Genomic DNA, 20296 nt, shown 5'->3' on the forward strand with positions numbered 1-20296 from the left:
AGCGTTTCAACCCCAATCTCTCCATCCAGCTCCTTTGACACACACCAGATTCACTTGTAATGATGTGCTCTACAAAACAAGACAGGTTTAAGTCAATGGTATAGACTGAATAACATTGCACCCATACATTTCCCTCCACAAGACAAAACAATAAAATACTGTAGGAAGATGCACAAGTCATGTCTACTCTATGAAGTTGCTTTTGGAATTTTATAGTCTTTAACTTTTTAATACCAGAAGTAATACATTCTCCTTATCTTTGTTGCCTCATCAGTCTACTTTTCTGTGTATGTTTCCTATTGTCCATTTCCAAATGCAGTTTATAGGTACACTTTTGTATGTTTGCAGGAATGTTTCTTTATATGTAGACAGTCTTGTTCCTGAAAATAATTTATATAATAAGAATGCTAGAGCAAAGCTGCTCATGTTGTATTAAGAACTAATGTGTATAAAAATAATCAGTGCCCCAAGTCAGCACACAGAATCATTTTTGTACAGCTCTTTGACAGAGGCAAGTCACACGATGTGTATAGTAAATTGGGTTACTGGTTGAGGGGTGTAAAACCCTACTTAATCAGACCACAATTCTTGTCAGGGTGAAACACAAGCAAACCCCAAATTGACCCATGCTTAACTCTCTCGTAGCTTGGCACAAAAACAGCCAGTCTTGTAGGAAATGTGTAAAGTATTTATGCAGCACACAAACAGAAAAAAAGTGAAAACACAGCCCAAGAAAAATCCCACACTAATTTAGAAAAATAGAGTACTTTTTAATAAATTATTTGACACCAAAACGATAAAAATCCAATTCTAAAAGTGCCATTTTTGGAATTGTGACCTACAATCCGAAATTACCATTAAAGGAAATATTCTAAGTTTTTAGACACCAAACTCAACATTCCTACCTGCTCCCAACTAAAAATGATCACTTATTAGATGCAATAAGGCAACCATATTATCCTATGGGAGAGGTAGCCTCAAAGTAATGAAAAATAAATGTAATAGTTTTGCACTACCCCACTATGTAAAAGTTAAAAGTACATGTTACAAAAACACTTCACCCTGCTGTAGAGGCTGTTCAGGGCCTGCCTTAGGTGTGACCTATATGCAGTAAAAAGGAAGGTTTAGGCCTGGAAAGAAAGTAAATATTTTTATGTTGAAATGGCAGTTAAAACTAGACACGGGCTATAATAGCAAGCCTAGGACATGTTTAAAAGGGCTACTTAAGTGGGTGGCACAATTAGTGCTGCAAGACCACTAGTGACATTTAATTTACAGGCCTTGTGTATATCTAGTACCACTTTACCAGGATCTTACAAGTAAATTAAATGTGACAACTTGGTGGGACCAATTTTACCATGTTCAGAAGAGAGAGCATGAGCACTTTAATACTGGTTAGCAATGGTAAAGTGCACAGAGCCTTAAATCCAACAAAAACTGGTTCAGAAAATAGGAGGGTGAAGGCAAAAGGTTTGGCAATGACCCTGCAGAGAGGGCCAAGTCCAACATGACCTCCCTCCAGCCAAAATCCAGGGTAGACTAATCACTAACTTGATGGGCTACACTGCTTAGGCGATAGAACATGGACAATGGCTGTTTACGGCAGGGGCCCTGCCCGTTTTATGACCCTCTGAATTCAGTTGGATCCCTCTGTCTACACTCTCCTGAGTCTCTGGACTGATCCATGGGGAGCCTTTCTCTTCATTCGTGGACCCCTTCTGTGAATCATCTAACCGTTATTTGCTCACATATGCATCCCAGTAAGAAGACAGTCCCACCGTGGCCAACAAGGTGATGTGGACCATTCCACCCCTTGGATTAGACTTCCTTACCGAACCCAAGAAAAATTACACCCGTAAAGACAGTAACCAACAGAGGCCATTGACAGCTGTCAATGTCATGAGCAAGGCCATACAGGAATTTCTGACATCTGAAATTTCTCAGAGTAGGGGACAACATCCTCCGATGATAGAGTACAGTTTTTGTACTCTCCTTCCCATCTGTCCTGGGGTGATAGCCTGATTCTGGTTGTCCAGCTGAGGGTCTGCACCCTGAGGCTAAACAGGGGTCAGGTGTGAGCCTTTTTTTACCCTGCCCCTTCACCTGGGCTTCTGTACCCTCTGTTTGGGAGTGGTACCCCCAGAAATCTAAGCTTTCTGGCCAGCCTAGGTGGCTGCCCCTGCCAGCTCTTCTAACACCAGTGGTAACTAATTTTCCAGAATGCAGTCAATGGGCATCTGGAGACTACCTATGACCCTCCGCTGGGTAACCTCCCCACCCTACTCCAGGAACACCAGAGCCATGGGGCGAATAATGTCCTGCCCTTAAGACTCGGTTACTCTACACACCTGTCTGGTGCACTGCTCTGGAGAAACCAACAGTCCCACTACCATAGTCTAGCAGGCATCACCAGCTCACCCTCTCAGCCTACCTCCAAAGTAAGGGAAACTAGGGCAAAGTCTATCACCTGCCCCTGCAGATTACTTACTCGTAAGCCCATCTTGGCCATACCTGTAGAGTTCCCACCAGTAGGTGGCTTCTTAGAACAGACAGAGTGCTCCTGCTTGTGTCCTAGCTGAGAACAGTCAAAGCACCGGGATTGGAAATGGGTGGCGCTGGGATTCCACCCGCCAGAACTTCCTCCCTGTTTTTAGAAGGAGAATGGGAACCCATTACCCCCACCTTATTCAGGAACATTTCTGTGTCTTTCCTGACCTCCTCTTCACTCTGTTAGGAGGAACCTGACCCACCCTTCTTGGGGTCACTCCTAGTTACCTTCTTGGACATTCTGATCCAGAGGTCCGCCTCCTTTGCAAGCTTTGACAAAATATTTGATTAGGGTAAATCCTTGGTCAAATATTTAACTAATTAGTTTAATTTCTTTCCGATATATCGCAAACCGTGCTCACATACTTTTGCTTCCCCATCTCTAAGTGTCAATAATAGAAACTTGTGAAGCAATGTTGAACTCAATCTAAGGGATCTGGTTGGAAAGTAATTGATCCTGTCTTATTAGAAACATAAGTTTTCATATCAGTGTCCCATCTGTGACCCCATCAAATATGGACAGTTTTTCAACTAGAACTGTATGAAAAGTAGCTGACAGCGCTATCTTTCTTCAGTTCATCATTGTTGGCCTCTCTTGTCTGGTTCAGATTTTCTCTCCCTTTGCCCTGTTAGTCTATGTGTTATTCTTTGTGTTTTCCCACTTTTTCCTTTATCCTTCGTTCAGAATCCTAGTCGATCGGTTATCAATGTAGCAAATTGGATTGCTAGTATACCGAGCAGATAAGTCACAATTTTATAGTGAGCTGTGACTGAGATATAAACAAGGGCAAAACAGTCTGGCCCCTAAAGAAAACTGGTTTATTTGGGGAAACTGCGACTCACCATTTGTGGCTTGGTTTGAGGAGTAAGTCTTTCCTCAGAGAAATTAGTCCATTACATAAGATACATGTAATACCATCTGCTAGCCCTTTCAACCACAAGGATTGTAGAATGGAAAACAGGAGGCCAGCCACAGTAGTAGATGACTGTGTGTTAAACACTTCAGCTAAGCTGCAGGAAGGATATATTCTGCAGCTGAGCTGCAGAAAAGCTATATTTAATAATTCAAAACATGGATGAGCAGCTTAAATAATCAAAATCCTTTCATTGTACTGATTTCCCATACTGACCTGTCTGTATGGTGTGAATGTGATTTAAATAGATTTTCCCATCAGAAGCTAGCTGAGAAAAATAGAGTTTTGTGACTGTTTTAAATTGTAAATGTTCTCTACAGGCTTGCTTTAAAAACCTTGCCCTCTTAAAAGCACATGTCATCTATTAGGTGCAAGTGTGATAAACATTAACTTCACTCCTTCAACTCATACCTGAACTTTGTCCAGCAGTGCAAAACCTTTGCATACAAACTCAGTAGATGCAACCAGCTTCAATTATTGCAACCTTCTGGTCAAAATGTGTTTGTACAGCAAAGCATAATTACCTCAGGCTTGTTCAGAAACTATCTGATGATAAAAAGTTGTACTTCCTACGTTACCTTATTTCTACTGGTTTCAGTGATGTATACAGGTTTATGGAAGTGTGACTCAAGACCATAGAAATAAATCAGAGATATGGACAAAGGCTGACTGAAATCAATGGAAACAGATAGTTCCCAATAATAATAACAATAACACCGACATTAGAGCTCAGTTCCTTGAAGCATCTGGAATGAGTTGGATTTTTCACCTGATTATATCTCATTTAATGCACTTTGATCTCCCACCATCCCTCCTTCCCTTTGCCACCATTACCTCCCCTGCTCTCTTTCTTTATGTTACTCCATTCCATAGGCATGCAGATTGGAATACAGTCTGAAAGTTCTAATTTTGTTTGCAATTACTTCTCATGAACGAGTCATTGTTCTAACGCCTTTCTTTCTGGCAGGAACTATCATTGTTGGAATGAGGCTTGGATGGCCCGTGGTGATCTTCCAGTGGGGTTCGGAGGATGGCAGGCTGTTGACGCCACACCTCAAGAAACAAGCGAAGGTATCACTGGTCTACGTTATCCTTTACTGTTGATAATACAGCACCACTTTTCATTACTTATCTACCTTGATGATGATACACATGTAAGCGATCCAGCATCTTTAGAGTTAGGTTACAAAGTACCCTACAAGAGGGAGATTAATAGTTTATTAAAACACATTGAACTGAGTACGAGAACACATCTCGTTCTCTGTTTAGAAGAAAAATACAAGCAAGGCAGCAGATTTAACACCGCAAAAGAGAACCCTATGTAGCTTCTGAGTACTTTGATGACATGGGACATTAGTACTGATATATTTTAGGGAGTGGAAACAGTAAAAACCTTACTCTTGCCAAACCACGTACAATTTATTTAAGCAGAAGGGGCTGCAGGTGTGTGAACATCACCTTTTGTAGTAGTAATTGTACTTGATCAAAGGTAGGAACAGTGCTATCAAAAAATTGGCATTGTCTCATTTGCATCTCGATGTTTCTCTCTCATGTATGATAATGGCAAAACATTTGGAAGATCACCAGTACTTTTGTGAAATTACAAATCTTCAATTTGTTAGACAACGGTGCCAAGGTCTAGAATGTTTCTTAGTCCGCACGGTGTGCAATGGCTAATGGATTCATTTAGCGGTCGTTCATAAAATGGTGAACATTCATTACTCACAGTAGTTTACCAAAATGTATAACAAAATAATGCTTTAGATGGAGTTGAATTGAATGCTAACAACCTCCTGCCGACCTGTGGGATAAATAGGACACAATGGAGCCTATTTGCAAAGGTACATTTGTTTGTAATCATATGTTTACCACAATATTTACAATTTTACACCTACCAGAAATCCTCAAAGGGATTCCTGGCACGCATAATTGATTTTACGACTGCGAATTTTTCAAACTTTGCTCTGAACCCTTTCATCAAGTTAAGTGACCAGGGATGTCCATCACTACTGCACTGGTATAACTCTCCTTCCAGGTTGTGAAGGAGAAGGGACCAAGCCCATATTTAGCGGCGGTGTCTAGAGAAGGTCTTCCTGCATGAGAACAATGTTTTCCCCAAAGAGAAAACAATGTGTGTTTACACAGAGAGCTCTAGTCCCACTTTTTGGAATTCTGTGCTATGGAGAACTCCACAACGAGAGGGGCTCGAAGTGCATTTACGGAAAGTATAGGGACTGTGATGGGGTGGTGCCCATTAGTATAGAGTTAGAGACCTGGCTAAAGAGAATAAAATATTCTGTAACTATTTTGTAGGCTATTCACCTACCAGTAAGTGCATGTAAATTAAAATGCAAGCGCCTTGAAAAGTAACTGCAACTTACATTTATCATTGGGGAATGCATTTTCCTGGTAGGACAGGTCGGTTGGTTAATGAAATCACTTGAGATGTCTGTGAGAGCAACTGCACGGTCGCTGATTTGAATCCTGGTCAGTGCCCTGTGGAAATAGTCACATATATTTATAGTCCTAAGAGGTCTAATTATGTGGCAAAAAAGCACTGTCTATAAGTAGGTCATTAGTTTTCAAATATATTATACAGTGTTTAGTTTGAGCCGGTGGTTGCCAGTGGGGGGCACTGACACTCTTTTTTGGGGATCAGCACTTATTTTTCCTCAAATTTTAAGAGGGAAAGGCAGTGAAAGATCACAACCCAGAAAAATGGAGGAAGAGAAAGAAGGAAAAATCTTCACAAAGTGAAAAGGCAGGGCATTTCAGGAGTGATAAAGGGACAGGAGTGTCTGTCAGAGCATTAAGGAGGCCTGAGGTGGATTCGGGACTATGCAGCCTTGGTCGTAGGCGCGCTGACATTTACCAGTGCTGGCCGGCTTCTGAGCAGCGCTCTGGGCACCGGCACGCATTATTTTCCAAATGAAGCCCTGCTACTATACATAGTGTAAGACAGGTTGCACACGATGTAAATAGGCGGTCTCGAAATGTGCAGAAAAGATGTTGTTTAACTGTTTACAGTGCTTCAAAATGCACCGAGTGGAAACCTTTTTATAGGTTGCCATTAAAAGTGCAGATTCCAGATTCAATCAATTAAAGCACGTACTGGCTCCCAAGCAGCCTTCAGATTCGCCGAATAACCAGTTGTACACATTTACGTTTCTTTCAGGTAGCACGCAGGCTGGAGGGAAGACGTGTTTCTTTTTCAGCTCCCTCTTCCTTATGTTACTTCATAGCAGAGGATAACTTTATTTTCCCTTTTCAAATTGTGGTAACTAAACCGTTCAGCGGCAATTGTTTTTAAAATAAAAAGTATGGGCACTGTTTTGATTAATTAACAATGCTTTTGGGATTGTCGTTTCCCGTTCTCCTGTCCACTTCGACATCTGACAAGGAGGGAATAGAAAGGTTTTAAAAAACTAACGACATTCCCAGAGGTATGCCAAGAAACCTGTTCCAGATGCAGCTTTTCTAGGTGTACTTCTGGGAGTGTTTATGAATTGCAGAGAAACGTATACTCACCAGGAGACATAAATCTACACCCACACATTTCTGTTTTTTGTGAATTGGGTCCAGATAGTTTTTTGTCCGAATTCACATTCTGAGTCGAGGATTTCCCTCCATTCATACCCCTCCCCCCAGGTGTTACCTGAAGGACACTACGAAGGGAAAACATACTAGAAAGAAGGCTGATACGCTTCCCTGTGGTGAGACTGATACCCGTTGTAATGCCTCATTCCATCACAGAGCTCTGAATAAAACTGCTTTGTGGGAAACACAACTTGCAATAACAGTGTTTTGTGAAGTGGTTTTACCTCCTCGTAGTCCCAACCTGACTTCAATGATTTCGTATGAATACATTTTAAAGTAGCCCCAGGCAAGTGCGGTGAACATTCACATTAAATACGTCTCTGAAAAAGAGACATTTACCTTTCGGCCACAAACATTTTAGACTGTTATTGTTAGGAGAGAATATTCACTTTAAATATATTATAAAAAAGGGCAAGAAGTGTTCTTACTCCACTTCTTATCAGGTGTTTTGTCGACAGAATACGTCTTATGAAGAGGGCCTGAAAATTTAATATAAAAGCAAATAAGCACCTATGCCTTCGACTGGTGCCAAAAGGTTTGCCTTTCTTTTAGTGCAAGCGCATTGAGACACAGAGCGTATGGGCCGATAGATACCCAGATCAACACATCTGCAAACACAAGTGTTTAACATATAGGCACCCATGTCCAAGGACACATCAACACCCTGGCATCAAAGCATACCCACCGCATACAATAATCAGCTTGTGCAAGAGGGCGCACAGGGTGGTGTGCGTCAGTGTATAAAGGATTATGTGCATCAGGGGAGCAAACGGTGAGGAACCCCATTGGAAGACAGCTTATGAGCACAAGATGATGCACTCAAGGGTAAAATCTGGGTGCTGCAACCCAGAACAGCCCTGAAAAAAATATCTTTTGGCGGCACTGGGTAATATGCCTTATAGCATCTAGCAAGCTTTTTTCGGGATGCCACAACATCGATTTACCAATACCAAACAAAGGATTGCCAGTGTGACTTTCAATATAGGATCCTACCTATGCAATCTGCAACAGGAAATTGTCTCCCAAACTATCCTTCAGTCTTTGGGGTAGACTGGTCGAGCAGTTACAGGATAACTCAAAAGAGCCACACCATTCCATACAGTTAGGCCTACAATCAATATGAAATATCCAGATAGAGTTATTTGTATAAAAAAGAAAACCCATTTGCTACATGTTTCCAGAGTGTAAAATCTTGTATTGGTGAACTGTTTTCGCCAACCATCTTCTTTGTCAGAGCGATTTTTGGATTTTTAGAAAAGCACTGAAAACCCCTATTTATTCTACTAGCAGCTGCCAATGTATGTGTTTTCTCTCCAGTAATGCTTGAGTGCCAAGAAGCCCCTAGGTGTTTGTGCTGTATATTTATGTATTAATCACCCCCTTTAAAGTTAGATATATCATTATCCAAATGGTGCTATCGGCACAGAATGAATTGCTCCACGTTCTAGGGAACAAGTCATGGCCTAAAGGGGTACAGTTAGCAATTGACGTCTCATGGTAGATTATGGTAGAACTTCATTCTTTAATCCTTGAGGATGTTTTGCCCATGGCGTGATTTTAGGTGGGAGGACCCTGTAGTTACACATTTCTCAAGGGATGGGGCCCAATTATGAATCTAGTTTTCTCCAAAACCCGGGGGAGAATGAAAGGCCTCTGAACCCTGTTGGTGTGTACGTTTGGAATGCATCAATGTACTTGTTTGTCCAACATATTGTAGTGAAGAAGGCAGGGGTATCACCCTAAGAGGACGCATAGAAGGGGATAATCCCTGAGATATGACAAGGGGAATCTGGTGTTTCCTCTGGTCGGTCCTGTGGAAAGCCATGAGACCAAATCGGGCTCCGAAAAGTAGCTGAAACATACAGACCTAGGCCGATAATTATACTTTTTTTAGCGCCGCATTTGCGTAATTTTTTGACGCGAAAGCGGCACAAACTTACTAAATACAATTGTATTTTGTAAGTTTGTGCCACTTTTGCGTCAAAAAGCGGCGCAAATGCGGCGCTAAAAAGTATAAATATGGGCCCTAATTCCTGATGGAATGAGACACTAAGGGGCATATTTATACTCTGTTTGCGCCGGAATTGCGTCGTTTTTTTTTACGCAATTCCGACGCAAAACTAACTCCATATTTATACTTTAGCGTTAGACGCGTCTAGCGCCAAAGTCCATGGAGTTTGCGTCATTTTTTAGCGTGCACACCTTCCTTGCGTTAATGATATGCAAGGTAGGCGTTCCTGTCTAAAAAATTGACTCCGAGGCATGTGCGCCGTATTTACACTTCCGGGCAAAATTCGCGCACGGGAGTGGGCGGGTCAAAAAAAATGACGTACGGCCGCTTTTGCGCCGTTTTTTAGCGCCTGGTCACACCAGGCGTTAAGGGACCTGTGGGCTCGGAAGGAGCCCAGAGGTGCCCTCCCATGCCCCCAGGGACCCCCCCTGTCAACCTTGCCCACCCCAGGAGGACGCCTAAGGATGGAGGGACCCATCCCAGGGACATTAAGGTAAGTTCAGGTAAGTGTTTTTTTTTTTTTTTTTGTGGCATAGTGGGGCCTGATTTGTGCCCCCCTACATGCCACTATGCCCAATGACCATGCCCAGGGGACAGAAGTCCCCTGGGCATGGCCATTGGGCAAGGGGGCATGACTCCTGTCTTTGCTAAGACAGGAGTCATTTCTATGGGGGTTGGGAGTCGAAAAAAATGGCGCAAATCGGGTTGAGGTGAAAAATTTGCCTCAGCCTGACTTGCCCCATTTTTTGGCGCCCAAGCTCCATATCCCCCTACGCCGGCGCTGCCTGGTGTACGTCTTTTTTTTTCACGCACACCAGGCAGCGCCGGAGGCTAACGCCGGCTAACGTCATTGAATAAATACGGCGCCCGCATGGCGCTTCAGAATGGCGTTAGCCGGCGCTAATTTTTTTGACGCAAAACTGCGTTAGCGCAGTTTTGCGTCAAAAAGTATAAATATGGCCCTAATTCTTTCTAATAGCATCATTTGTGGTTTTACTCTTGCCCGGGCACCCTACAATATACTGAATTGAGTAGAGGGAGCTCAAGGGAATTTTAATATGATTTTTTCAGATCTCACCACCCACAATCTTAGATAAGAGCTCTCTTCACTAGAAGGTTGAGCCCACCCAGACAGAGGCAGTGTCTAGGTAAACACTCAGTGATAAAGTATGTTACTACAGATTTCTATTGAGTGAGAGTCCTTTTAACAAATAGGAATTATTCACACTCTGGTAGGGTTAGGAGGAGTCAAATGACTTGAGATGACCATCTCGACCATTGAGTGGATTCTCTGAATATTGATTTGTGTTATGAAAGAGATGGAACAGGAGTAAACCCACTTTAAACATTTTCATCTCCCTCTTTTGATGGTATATCAAGTAAGGAAATCCTCAAGTGTCAGGCGGGAATACATCTGCCAAATTATAGACGATGTCCTGGTAAAGTTCACCACTAAATTGCCATCTGAGTCTTGTTTGGACCTCCATTTGACCTTGAACTCCCCTAGGCAGCCTTGGCATAGTAATTAGATCAGGAGGACCTGCCAAGTGCCTCAATGCTTTTGAGTTGTGTGACCAATGCTCATGCATAAGAGATTATCAAAAAGAGTTGCATTGACCCACATCCAAAGACAGCAAATTCAGTCCTCACTTTGACAGATATCTTTTATGGCTGCAGCTCCCAAACGCTAGTGTCTTCGATTTATCCATTTTTGAGTTAGCACTCAAGGTTTCGAAATGGGAATTGTGTACTTTGGATTGTTATGTTTTTTTATAGGCAATATATAAACACTATCTGGTAGATCCTTCAAAGCCCTTTTGCAAGCAAAGGTAAGGACCAACAAACTAATTCTGGGCTGATGTAACAGACAAGTAATGACATACACATCTCCCTGACTCAACTTGAGATAATGGCGTAGCAGGTACATAACAATGCAAGAGTGTGAGACTCATTTGTTTGTTGTTGTGAGTTCTGACAACGTTTTGCCACAAGTGCATAGGCACATGACATCTGCACTGCTATTTTCAGGGTTGAGCCTGTGACTTGCGAGACTCTGTTGTGTACAGTAGAGGGGTTGGAGCCCACTTGTCGCTTACCATTTTTTGGCTTGTGTGGCACTGTGCTTTACAGTCTCGTAATTTGTCACTGTAGGCCTGGCATCATTTCCATTCCTCTCTGTGAGGCAGGGACCAAGCACTGATTGATTCAACTTAATCAGTGCCCTTACACTAATCCCGGCGTGAATGAGGTACTATTTTGTTGTTTCTAACTTGTAGTACCCTGCAAGCAGAAGGTGTGCGACTTGCAAAAACATGCCTAGCAGGACAACAAAATTGGAAAGTTTTTTTTTTTTATAGCTAACCTTTTTGTTTGCCAAGTCGTCTTTTCTCACTCTGTATTTAGGTTTTCTTTTGTTTTGCTTGTGGGAGCAGTCCTCAAAAGTTGACAATAATCATGTTCTAAATATTGCAAAGCAACATTATTTCTTTATAATGTGTAATTTCTGAAATGCTGCATCAAAACATAATCACACAATACACCCCAATCCTCCCCACACCAATCCACCCAACTCAATCTAAACCACTCACCCCAATCCAATCCACTCCACCTCAGACCACTCCAATCCTCCCAATCCGCCCCAATCTGATCTGCCCCACTCCAATTCGCCCCACTCCAATCCAAAACAATCTGCACCGCTACAAAACTATGTGCCCAACTCCAATCCAAAGCAATCTGCCCCACTCCAGTCCAAAACAATCTGTCCACCCCAATCCGCCTCACTTCAATCTGTCCCACTTTAATCCAAAACAATCAGCCCCACTCCAATCACAGCACTCCAATCTGCACTCACTTCAATCAAAAACAATCTGTCTCACACGAATCTGCTCCACTCGAGTCTGCCTCACTCCAATCCAGAACAATCTGCCCTACTCCAATCCGCCCCACTCCGGTCTACCCCACTCCAATCCAAAACAACCTGTCCCACTCCAATCTGACCCACTCCAATCTGACCTACTCTATTCCAAATCAATATACCCCACTCCAATCCAATACACCTCACCCCAATTCAGCCCACTCTAACCCAATTCATCATACTCTAATCCACCCGTTTCCTTCCAATCCACCCTGCTCCCATCCAATCCACCCACACCAACCCAATCCACCCCATTCCACTCCAATCCTACCCACTCCAATCCAATTCACTCCTCCAATTCATCCTAATATAATCTGCCCCACTCCAATACAAAACAATCTGCTCCACACCAATCCAAATCAATATTTCCCACTCCAATCTGTCTCTCTCCAGTCCAAAACAATCTACCCCACTTGAATCTGCCCCACTCCAGTCGAGAACAATCAGTCCCACTCCAATACAAAACAATCAGCCCCACTCCTTCGACCCTACTTCATTCCTAAACAATCTACCCCACTTCAGTCTAAAACAACCTGCCCCACTCCAATCCATTTCAATCTGCATCACTCCAATCTCTCCCACTCCCATCTCACCCACTTAATTCCAAAGCAATCTGCCCCACTCCAAACTTCCCCACTCCAATCTCAAACAACCCATTTCAATCTTAAACAATCTGCCCCACCACAATCCACCCCACAACAATCCAGTCCATCCCACACAATCCAATCCACCCCAATCCAGTCCAGTACAATCTACCCCACTTCAATACAATACAATTCCTCCAAATACAATCCTCCCCATCCCTATCCACTCCAGTCAAAACCATCCCACTCCAGTTCAATCCAGCCAACACAGTCTAATTATCCCACTCCAGTCCAATCCACCCCACTCCAATCCAACCCACCCCACTCCAGTACATCCCATCCCACTCCAGTACATCCCATCCCACTCTAATTCAACCAACCTGCCTCCAGTCCACCCCACCCTGCTCCAGTCAAACCCAACCCAATCCACCACTCCAATCCAACCCACTCAATCAAGTCCACTGCTACCCTATCCATCTTACCTCACTCCAGTCCAATCCACCCACACCACCTGAACCCATGCCACTCCAATACAGTCCACTTTAATCCACCCTGCTTCAGTTCAATCCACCTCACTCCAGTCCAATTCAACCCCACTCCAAACCACGTTAATCTACCATACTCCAATCCAGCCCACCACTCTCCAGTCGATCCACCCCACACCAATCTAATTCACCGACTCCAATCTAATCCAAACCTCTCCAATCCAATCAACCCTAACTCAGTCCAATCACCACAATCCACTTCACTCCAATCCACTCCACTCCACCCCACCCCAGTGCATCCCACCCTACCCCAATCCAATCCACCCAACCCCTATCCAATCCATCACATCCAATCCACCCACCCCATCCTAACCCATTCCACTCAATCCAATCCACCCCACTCTAATCCACTCCACTCCATCCCACTCTGGTCCATCCCAATCTAGTCCACCCCACTCCAATCCACCCCTTCAGTCCACCGCAACCCATCCCAATCCATCCCACTCTAATTCAATCCACTCCACCCCACTTCAGGCCACCCCACCCCACTCCAATCCACCCACTCTGCCCCAAACCACCCCACCCAATCCTAGTTCGGTCTACCTCAGTCCAGTCCATCCAGCCTATCCCACTCTATTCCACCCCACTCCAATCCAATCCACCTCACGCCAATCCAATTGACCCACACCAATCCAATCCACCCTATGCCAATCCACTCCACTCCACTCCAATCCAGCCCATTCCAACCCATCTGACCCCAATCAATCCACCACACCCCATCCCAGTTCAGTTCACCCCACTCCAATCCACCCCACCTCAGTGCAATCCATCCTACTCCAATTCAATCCACTGCTCCCTACTCGAATCCACCTCACTTCATGACACCCCACCCCACCCCCCTCCAATCCACCCCACTCTATGCCAAACCACTCCATCCTAGTTCAGTCCACTGCAGTCCAATCTATCTGGCCTACCCCATTCCAATCCACACCACTCCAATCCAATCCAATCCACCCACCCACACCACTCCAATCCACGCCATGCAATTCCAATCCACTCCACTCCAATCCACCCCAATCCAAACCACCTCACCCGAATCCATTCCACCCCACCCATCGCAGTTCAATCAATCCCACTCCAGTCCATCCGCCCCACTCCATCCCACCCCACCTCAATGCAATCCACCCCACTCCAATTCACCCAATCCAATCCAACATACCCCATTCCAATCCACCCCACCCGACTCCAATCCATCCCACTGCAGCCCACCACAACCCAATCCAATCCACCCCACCCCATTTCAATCCATCCCAATCCAATCTACCCCACCCAATCCATCCCATTCTTATCCACCCCACTCACTCCTAATCACCACACTCTACTCCAATTCACCCCACTCTATCCCATTCCAGCCCAGCCCACCCCACCCCTTTTCAGTTCAGTCCACCTCACTCCAATCCATCCACCCCACTCCAATCCAATCCACCACACTCCAATCCAATCCACCCCACTCCAGTCCAAAAGTCATTAGCACTTGTATAGGCAAGACCTATCAGCTTTGCCAATGCTTGTTAAAGACTTTATCGCAGGCCAGTTTTAGTGCAGAACAAAAAAATAAAATAAAGAAATCAGTAAAAACACATTGGTAGCGAAAAGCAGAGGATGTGAATATTAAAACCAACAACATGTTAATTAAGTGCATTTCATTAACCACTATATGCCTAAACGCAAAGCATCAAAAGCATTGCAATAATGAGGGTCAGTGTTTAAACAGAATCAACATATATTCATACCTGTACTTCGATTTTGTTTGTTGTCTGCAAGACAAGACCAGGTTATAGCGGTATCAGAAGAAAGAAAAATGGAATATAAAGCTAGAATATTCTTGTATGGCAGAACTCAGGGCCATGCTTCCTTGCTGTGTGAAAGGTCATCAAAGTCGCTATGGCTTTTGCTCTCACGGACACAGAGAAGGCTGTAAAAAACACTACATACTATGTAAGCCATTTATTTTGAGAAAATTAAACCTTGTGCTTGTGATGAAGGTGAGAGTTCCTTTGCACACTTTTAGGAACGCCTAAAGCCAATCTGCTTTCACCTTAGCTTTGCCATTACCTGTATTTTGGTGTAATTATTCTTATTCTTTTAGGAAATTATAAAACAATGATCAAATAACACGAGATTGCATTCATGAATTTCTCATATATTTTCAAAATTAGAATTTTTAAGTAAGAATTGCATTTGAATATAGGCACTGTGAGACCCCATTCTGCTCAGCTGCATGACAGGATCTATCGCTGCCTTAGCGTTGGCTGTTGCCTTTAGGCTGAAGTGCCCATCATTTGATTGGATCAGCGATCACTCTCAATGCTCGCAGTAGACAATAGAAACACTTACAATTTACTTAAAACTGTGATGAGCATTATGGTTAAAATATAAATGTTATATTTATATGCTATTTATATGGCATACATTCTGCCAACGGTATGGCACAGTATTGCTACGTTTGTGTCTCTAGCTATGCTGATTGATGTTCACATTTATTAATAGTGTAATATGACATACACTTACTGTAGGAAATGCATAATTTCTGGCACGTATATTACATAAACAAGAAGGAACACATCGTTTACATTATTGACTTCTGCGTAGAACTGTAACGAATTATTTAAGCAGCTGCAGGACATTTGAAATAATACACCCACGATTTATTATGAGATGCCTACACGATTTCAGCATCAGTGGCACCCGCATGGTGTATTTGAGGTATGGAAATATACATTATGGACTCCTCTGCATTACTGAATTTCAGTCTGTGCATGCTGTTTTCATTCAATGCTTATGACTGATTCATTTAGTAGTGAGACGTATCGCTAGCTCCTAGCTTCTTTTTTGAGTTACAACCTTTTATTAACTCTCTCAGTTTTGCTTAAAATTGTAACACTCGGGTGTCTTTGCCTGACTGACAATGCCACTGGATATTGTTTCACTGAACTGGTCTACCGAGCGCTCTAGGAAAACAAAATAAAACCCTAAATAAAAAATAAAAAAAGTAGAAAGACACACGTATATTCCACAGCTTATGTATACTCACACACATATATATTTATACTTGTACAAAGCCATAGAAATTTAGCAGTTATAGTTAAGAGTTATTTCAAGTAACTATAACTTGCACCCTAACGTAACTATAACTTGTGCCCCTACCATGCATAGCTTTTTCTTCAATAATTTCTCTGCTAATGTTTCTTTTATATTTTTATTGACATAGAAGTTGCCACGAGTGCTGTAATATCTGGGGTAATTAGCAGTACGTGGCGAGGGCGCGAGTTATACTTACCTTAGGGCACAAGTTTTAGTTTACTTGAAAAAACTCCAACTATAACTGCTGAATTTCTATAGTTTTGTGAGAGTAAATTCAGAACGTAAATATAACGTCCCTGTAAAGTTGCTTTTTTAAGTGAATTTCTATGTTTTTTAAAATTCCATTTCCTAACTATAATGTCCCTGCAACCTTGTTTTTTTCCGGTGAATTTCTATTTTTTTCTACCTAAAGTAATTTGAATTGCTATACATTAATCCAGCCACCCTCACGTGGCCTGCAGCCAACCCCCATAAACACCCATGCCTGTGCTGTGCATGCGCTGTGCATGCCCGACGGCGAGAATTGGCTGCAGGCCCTGTCTCTCTGGGTGTGAGAATAAGTGTGAGAGGATGTCTTTGGGTGTGAGAGTGAGTGTGACACTGCCTCGCTGCATGTGAGAGTGTGTGAGAGAGGGTCTACGTGGGTGTGGGACTGGGTGTGAGAGTTTCTGTCTGGGTGAAAAAAGAGTGGGGCACACAGACCACCCCTTCCTGGGGTATAAATATACCCTGGGGACCACCACCTCCTTGGGCTAATTACATTTTTAATGCAGGGGCTGCAGGGACCCACTCCAGGGCTCCAGAGACCACCACCTCCCAAGGGCTAATTAAATTGTTAGTGCGGGGAGAGGCACAAACCCCCCCCCCCCGGGCCCTGGGGACCACTACCTCCCCAGGGCAATGCATAATTTAAATAAGGATGAGGGCCTCCCCTCCTAGGCCATATACGGCCCCGGGACCACCACCTCCCAAGGACTGGCTCATTCACAACAAAGCAGGGGGGCTGCACTGCCCCGCTCCTGCAGCCATTTATGTTCCTGGGGACCGCCATCTACTAGGGATGGCTCCTGCTATATACAGAACTACCCACCCTCCAGAGATAGCTGTTTGCTTTTGTTTGGTGAGAGCTGTGACAGCTCCAGCCAAGTGAAAGCAAACATGACTCTGCTTCCAGCAAGCGGGAGCTGTCAAAATGCTCCTGCTTGCTGGATGTGGAGTTTTCATCTGTTTCGCTGCCCATAGTCATGCAGGCAGGGAAACAGATCATAGGATTAATCCTGCACACAGGGAGCTGCATTTCTTACATTTTGCAATCCAGTGCTAATTACCCCACATTTTACAACACTCATGACATCTTTGATAACATCATTGATAATATCAATGTCATATTTGCAGTGAAATTAATGAGGAGAAAACTGCATGGGAGGAGCACGAGTTATAGTTACCTTAGGACACAAGTTATAGTTACTTCAGATTACCATAACTGCTGAATTTCCATGGTTTTGTGTGTGTAAATACAGATCCTAAAACCTTAGTTTTTTTAAGTGATATATATATATATGCATAAGGAAAATGTAATAAACTGGTAAGTAAGCATCAGTAACATCTTCCATGCCTTTACATTTAGGATCCTATTCTCTAAAAAGACATAAAACTCCTGATACCCATAGCCAAACAGTAGGCATACACTATGAAAGCTGTGTAAAGTTTCTGGTGTACAACTGTATTCCATAACCAGGAGTGCTGAGCTACACAGTCATCTGAGCTCATATGTCCATAATATGAGCAGTATTTATGGCTGACAGGTGTTCACAAATGGTGACATAGTACTTAGAAATCCATTTCTCCTACATGAATGTACACTAATACAGTGTGCAATAATGCCGGAGTAAGTCCCTCACAAGGGTAGGGAAAGGGTTGATTAAGCCATGGTTGCCTTGTGAGTTTATGAACGCCCACACACTTATAAGTTTGAAAGAATTTACAAACTCCTCTCTGACTCTTTAAATTCAGGAATTGGACAGAGATGTGTTCTGATGAAGAGCTCCGGTAAATCCCTTTCAGAACTGGAATTGGAATGGAACACCTCCAAACTTGGTGGCTGGTTAGGGACATCGTCTTATCCACAGATAAACTGTTTTATCGGGGGGGGGGGGGGGGGTAAAATGTGCAGTTGTGCATCGATGCCGCCTTTCACCTCATGCAGAACTGCACCCCATGCAAAAGTATGCACTGAGGAAAGAGCAATGCCACAAAATGACATTCTCTGTATTCCTGAGCGAGTGCTTTACTGAAAATGTTTGTGAAGATGCAAAAATAGTACCTCTCCACCCGTATACAGGAGTATGTTTATGGGTGCAGGTTTACAATTTCCTTCGTGAATCTGGCCCTCAGTGTGCAAACATTATGCATTGCAGAAAATCTGTAGTCCCGTGTATGATTAGGAAAGTTATACATTTTTTAAAGTTGTTTCTTTCCATGAAAATATTTTTCTATGGGAAATGTCCTCTTCTCTCACACACTTGAAACATTAGGATGCACACTGGGCCATGCATCACTTTTTAGCATGTTTCACTCCTTTGTATGTTTAGAAAAGTGAGAAACGTTTGACTCCGGGGAACAAAATCAGCTATATTTGAGATGATAATGGTGCATCTGGTAAGTACCGATACCTCTGCGGTTGTATTTCGTGCGTGTGGTATAATTGCACCATTCTGAGCTGCATACCTCGGAATTGTTCATCATTTTGCAATATTGCTTTTTTCCTTTTGTTCTGCTGTGCAAAATTTGGAAAGTGCTGCCTCTCTCACTTCTGAAATGTTGGCAGTTTTTACCTGCTGAAATTTGTGAAGGATAGAAAAGTGGGATGCAGCAATAGCGGTGAAAATTAAATCCTGATTTAGGCACAAAGGTTTGCACCCAAATCAGGATTCCCCAGGGAAGGTCAGCAAAGGTATTAATGCTTGATTTCTGTTTGTGTGTTTTTGTAGGCATGTTTAGATGCGGGCCTGCCTCGGTTCAAGCTATAAAGCATGGTCACGCCTGTTTCCAATATGATGTGCCTTTTGTGTACTCGGAGGTAAGCGATTGGAATTTACTGTTTAATTTTCTTCTTCAGAACAGTTACTTTTTGCTAATGAGAACAGAAGGAAGCAATGTGAGTTCTGCATACATTCGTTTCATAAATGATTACATAGTGGAAACTGTTCAGCTGAGCAAATAATATTGGCTGCTGACCTATTGTTGCAAAAATAGCTAAGCGGGCTGGTTATTTTTAGGGTCGAGCCTGCAATGCATGCGCTCGCGCATGCATATCGTAGGGAGACGCTTTCGTGTTTAGAAAAGGGCTCGGAGCCCTGTCGACGTCACGTCAGTGTTTTTCATTGGTTCGTGTGCTTGCCTAATAAAATCTGCTTGCTTTCATTAGTCGAAGGCATGCATACGTCATGCCTTTTCCGGTGGCTAGCCCTCTCGAGCGCATCGACCAAGTACAGAAAACATGCGAGGCTCGCTGTTTTCAGTCCGGCTCGTGGACTACTTTTTCTCTAATTTACTAGCGCGATTTCGCTTGGCAGAAGTAGAGCGCTTTACATAGTTAATTGCACTTTTTCGGGTTACGTAGATAAATGCACTTTTGCCGATAGGTGAAAAGTCGGGTTAGGAGTTTACAACGCTATCAGCTCTAACATGAGCAAACGCGAGACTCGTTGCATTGCAAATGCTTGTTTGTGTTTGTAATGGTGTCAACAGTTTACATATCAGCTTAAATGATTACTGGTTTATTTAAAAGAAAATAGAATCCACCTGTGACCAATATTTTATAGTTTGGGAAGCTTAATTTGAACCTTACAAATCTCCTAACAGTTGTTGCTATTGTGATACAAATGGTTATAGTATGATTCTTAGTATTTAGTTGTATTCAGGGCTTAAATTGGAAAGTTTTCTTAAAAGTGCCTAAAATGAATAGAATGTCCAACGTTTACCCTTGTTTCCTGCAAACGACTGAATGGATGGCAGGGTACAACCGTGAACATGTGCCAGTCCTAAACAATTCAGTTACGTTGAACATATGGAACCTACTTACAAATTCTGGATTAAAC

At 43.1% G+C, this 20296-nt stretch overlaps 1 protein-coding gene across 1 annotated transcript in view; it reads left to right on the forward strand.

Moving 5' to 3' along the window:
* F13A1 (coagulation factor XIII A chain) overlaps positions 1-20296 on the forward strand; it is a 536045-nt gene that overhangs the window by 331428 nt on the left and 184321 nt on the right. The window contains exons 9-10 of the mRNA XM_069217374.1: positions 4429-4532; positions 19187-19275. Coding sequence (XP_069073475.1) covers positions 4429-4532; positions 19187-19275 — 193 coding nt within the window. The remainder of the gene's footprint in view (positions 1-4428; positions 4533-19186; positions 19276-20296) is intronic.

This window comes from Pleurodeles waltl, chromosome 2_1 (assembly GCF_031143425.1).
Source record: "Pleurodeles waltl isolate 20211129_DDA chromosome 2_1, aPleWal1.hap1.20221129, whole genome shotgun sequence".
Lineage (NCBI taxonomy): Eukaryota > Metazoa > Chordata > Amphibia > Caudata > Salamandridae > Pleurodeles > Pleurodeles waltl.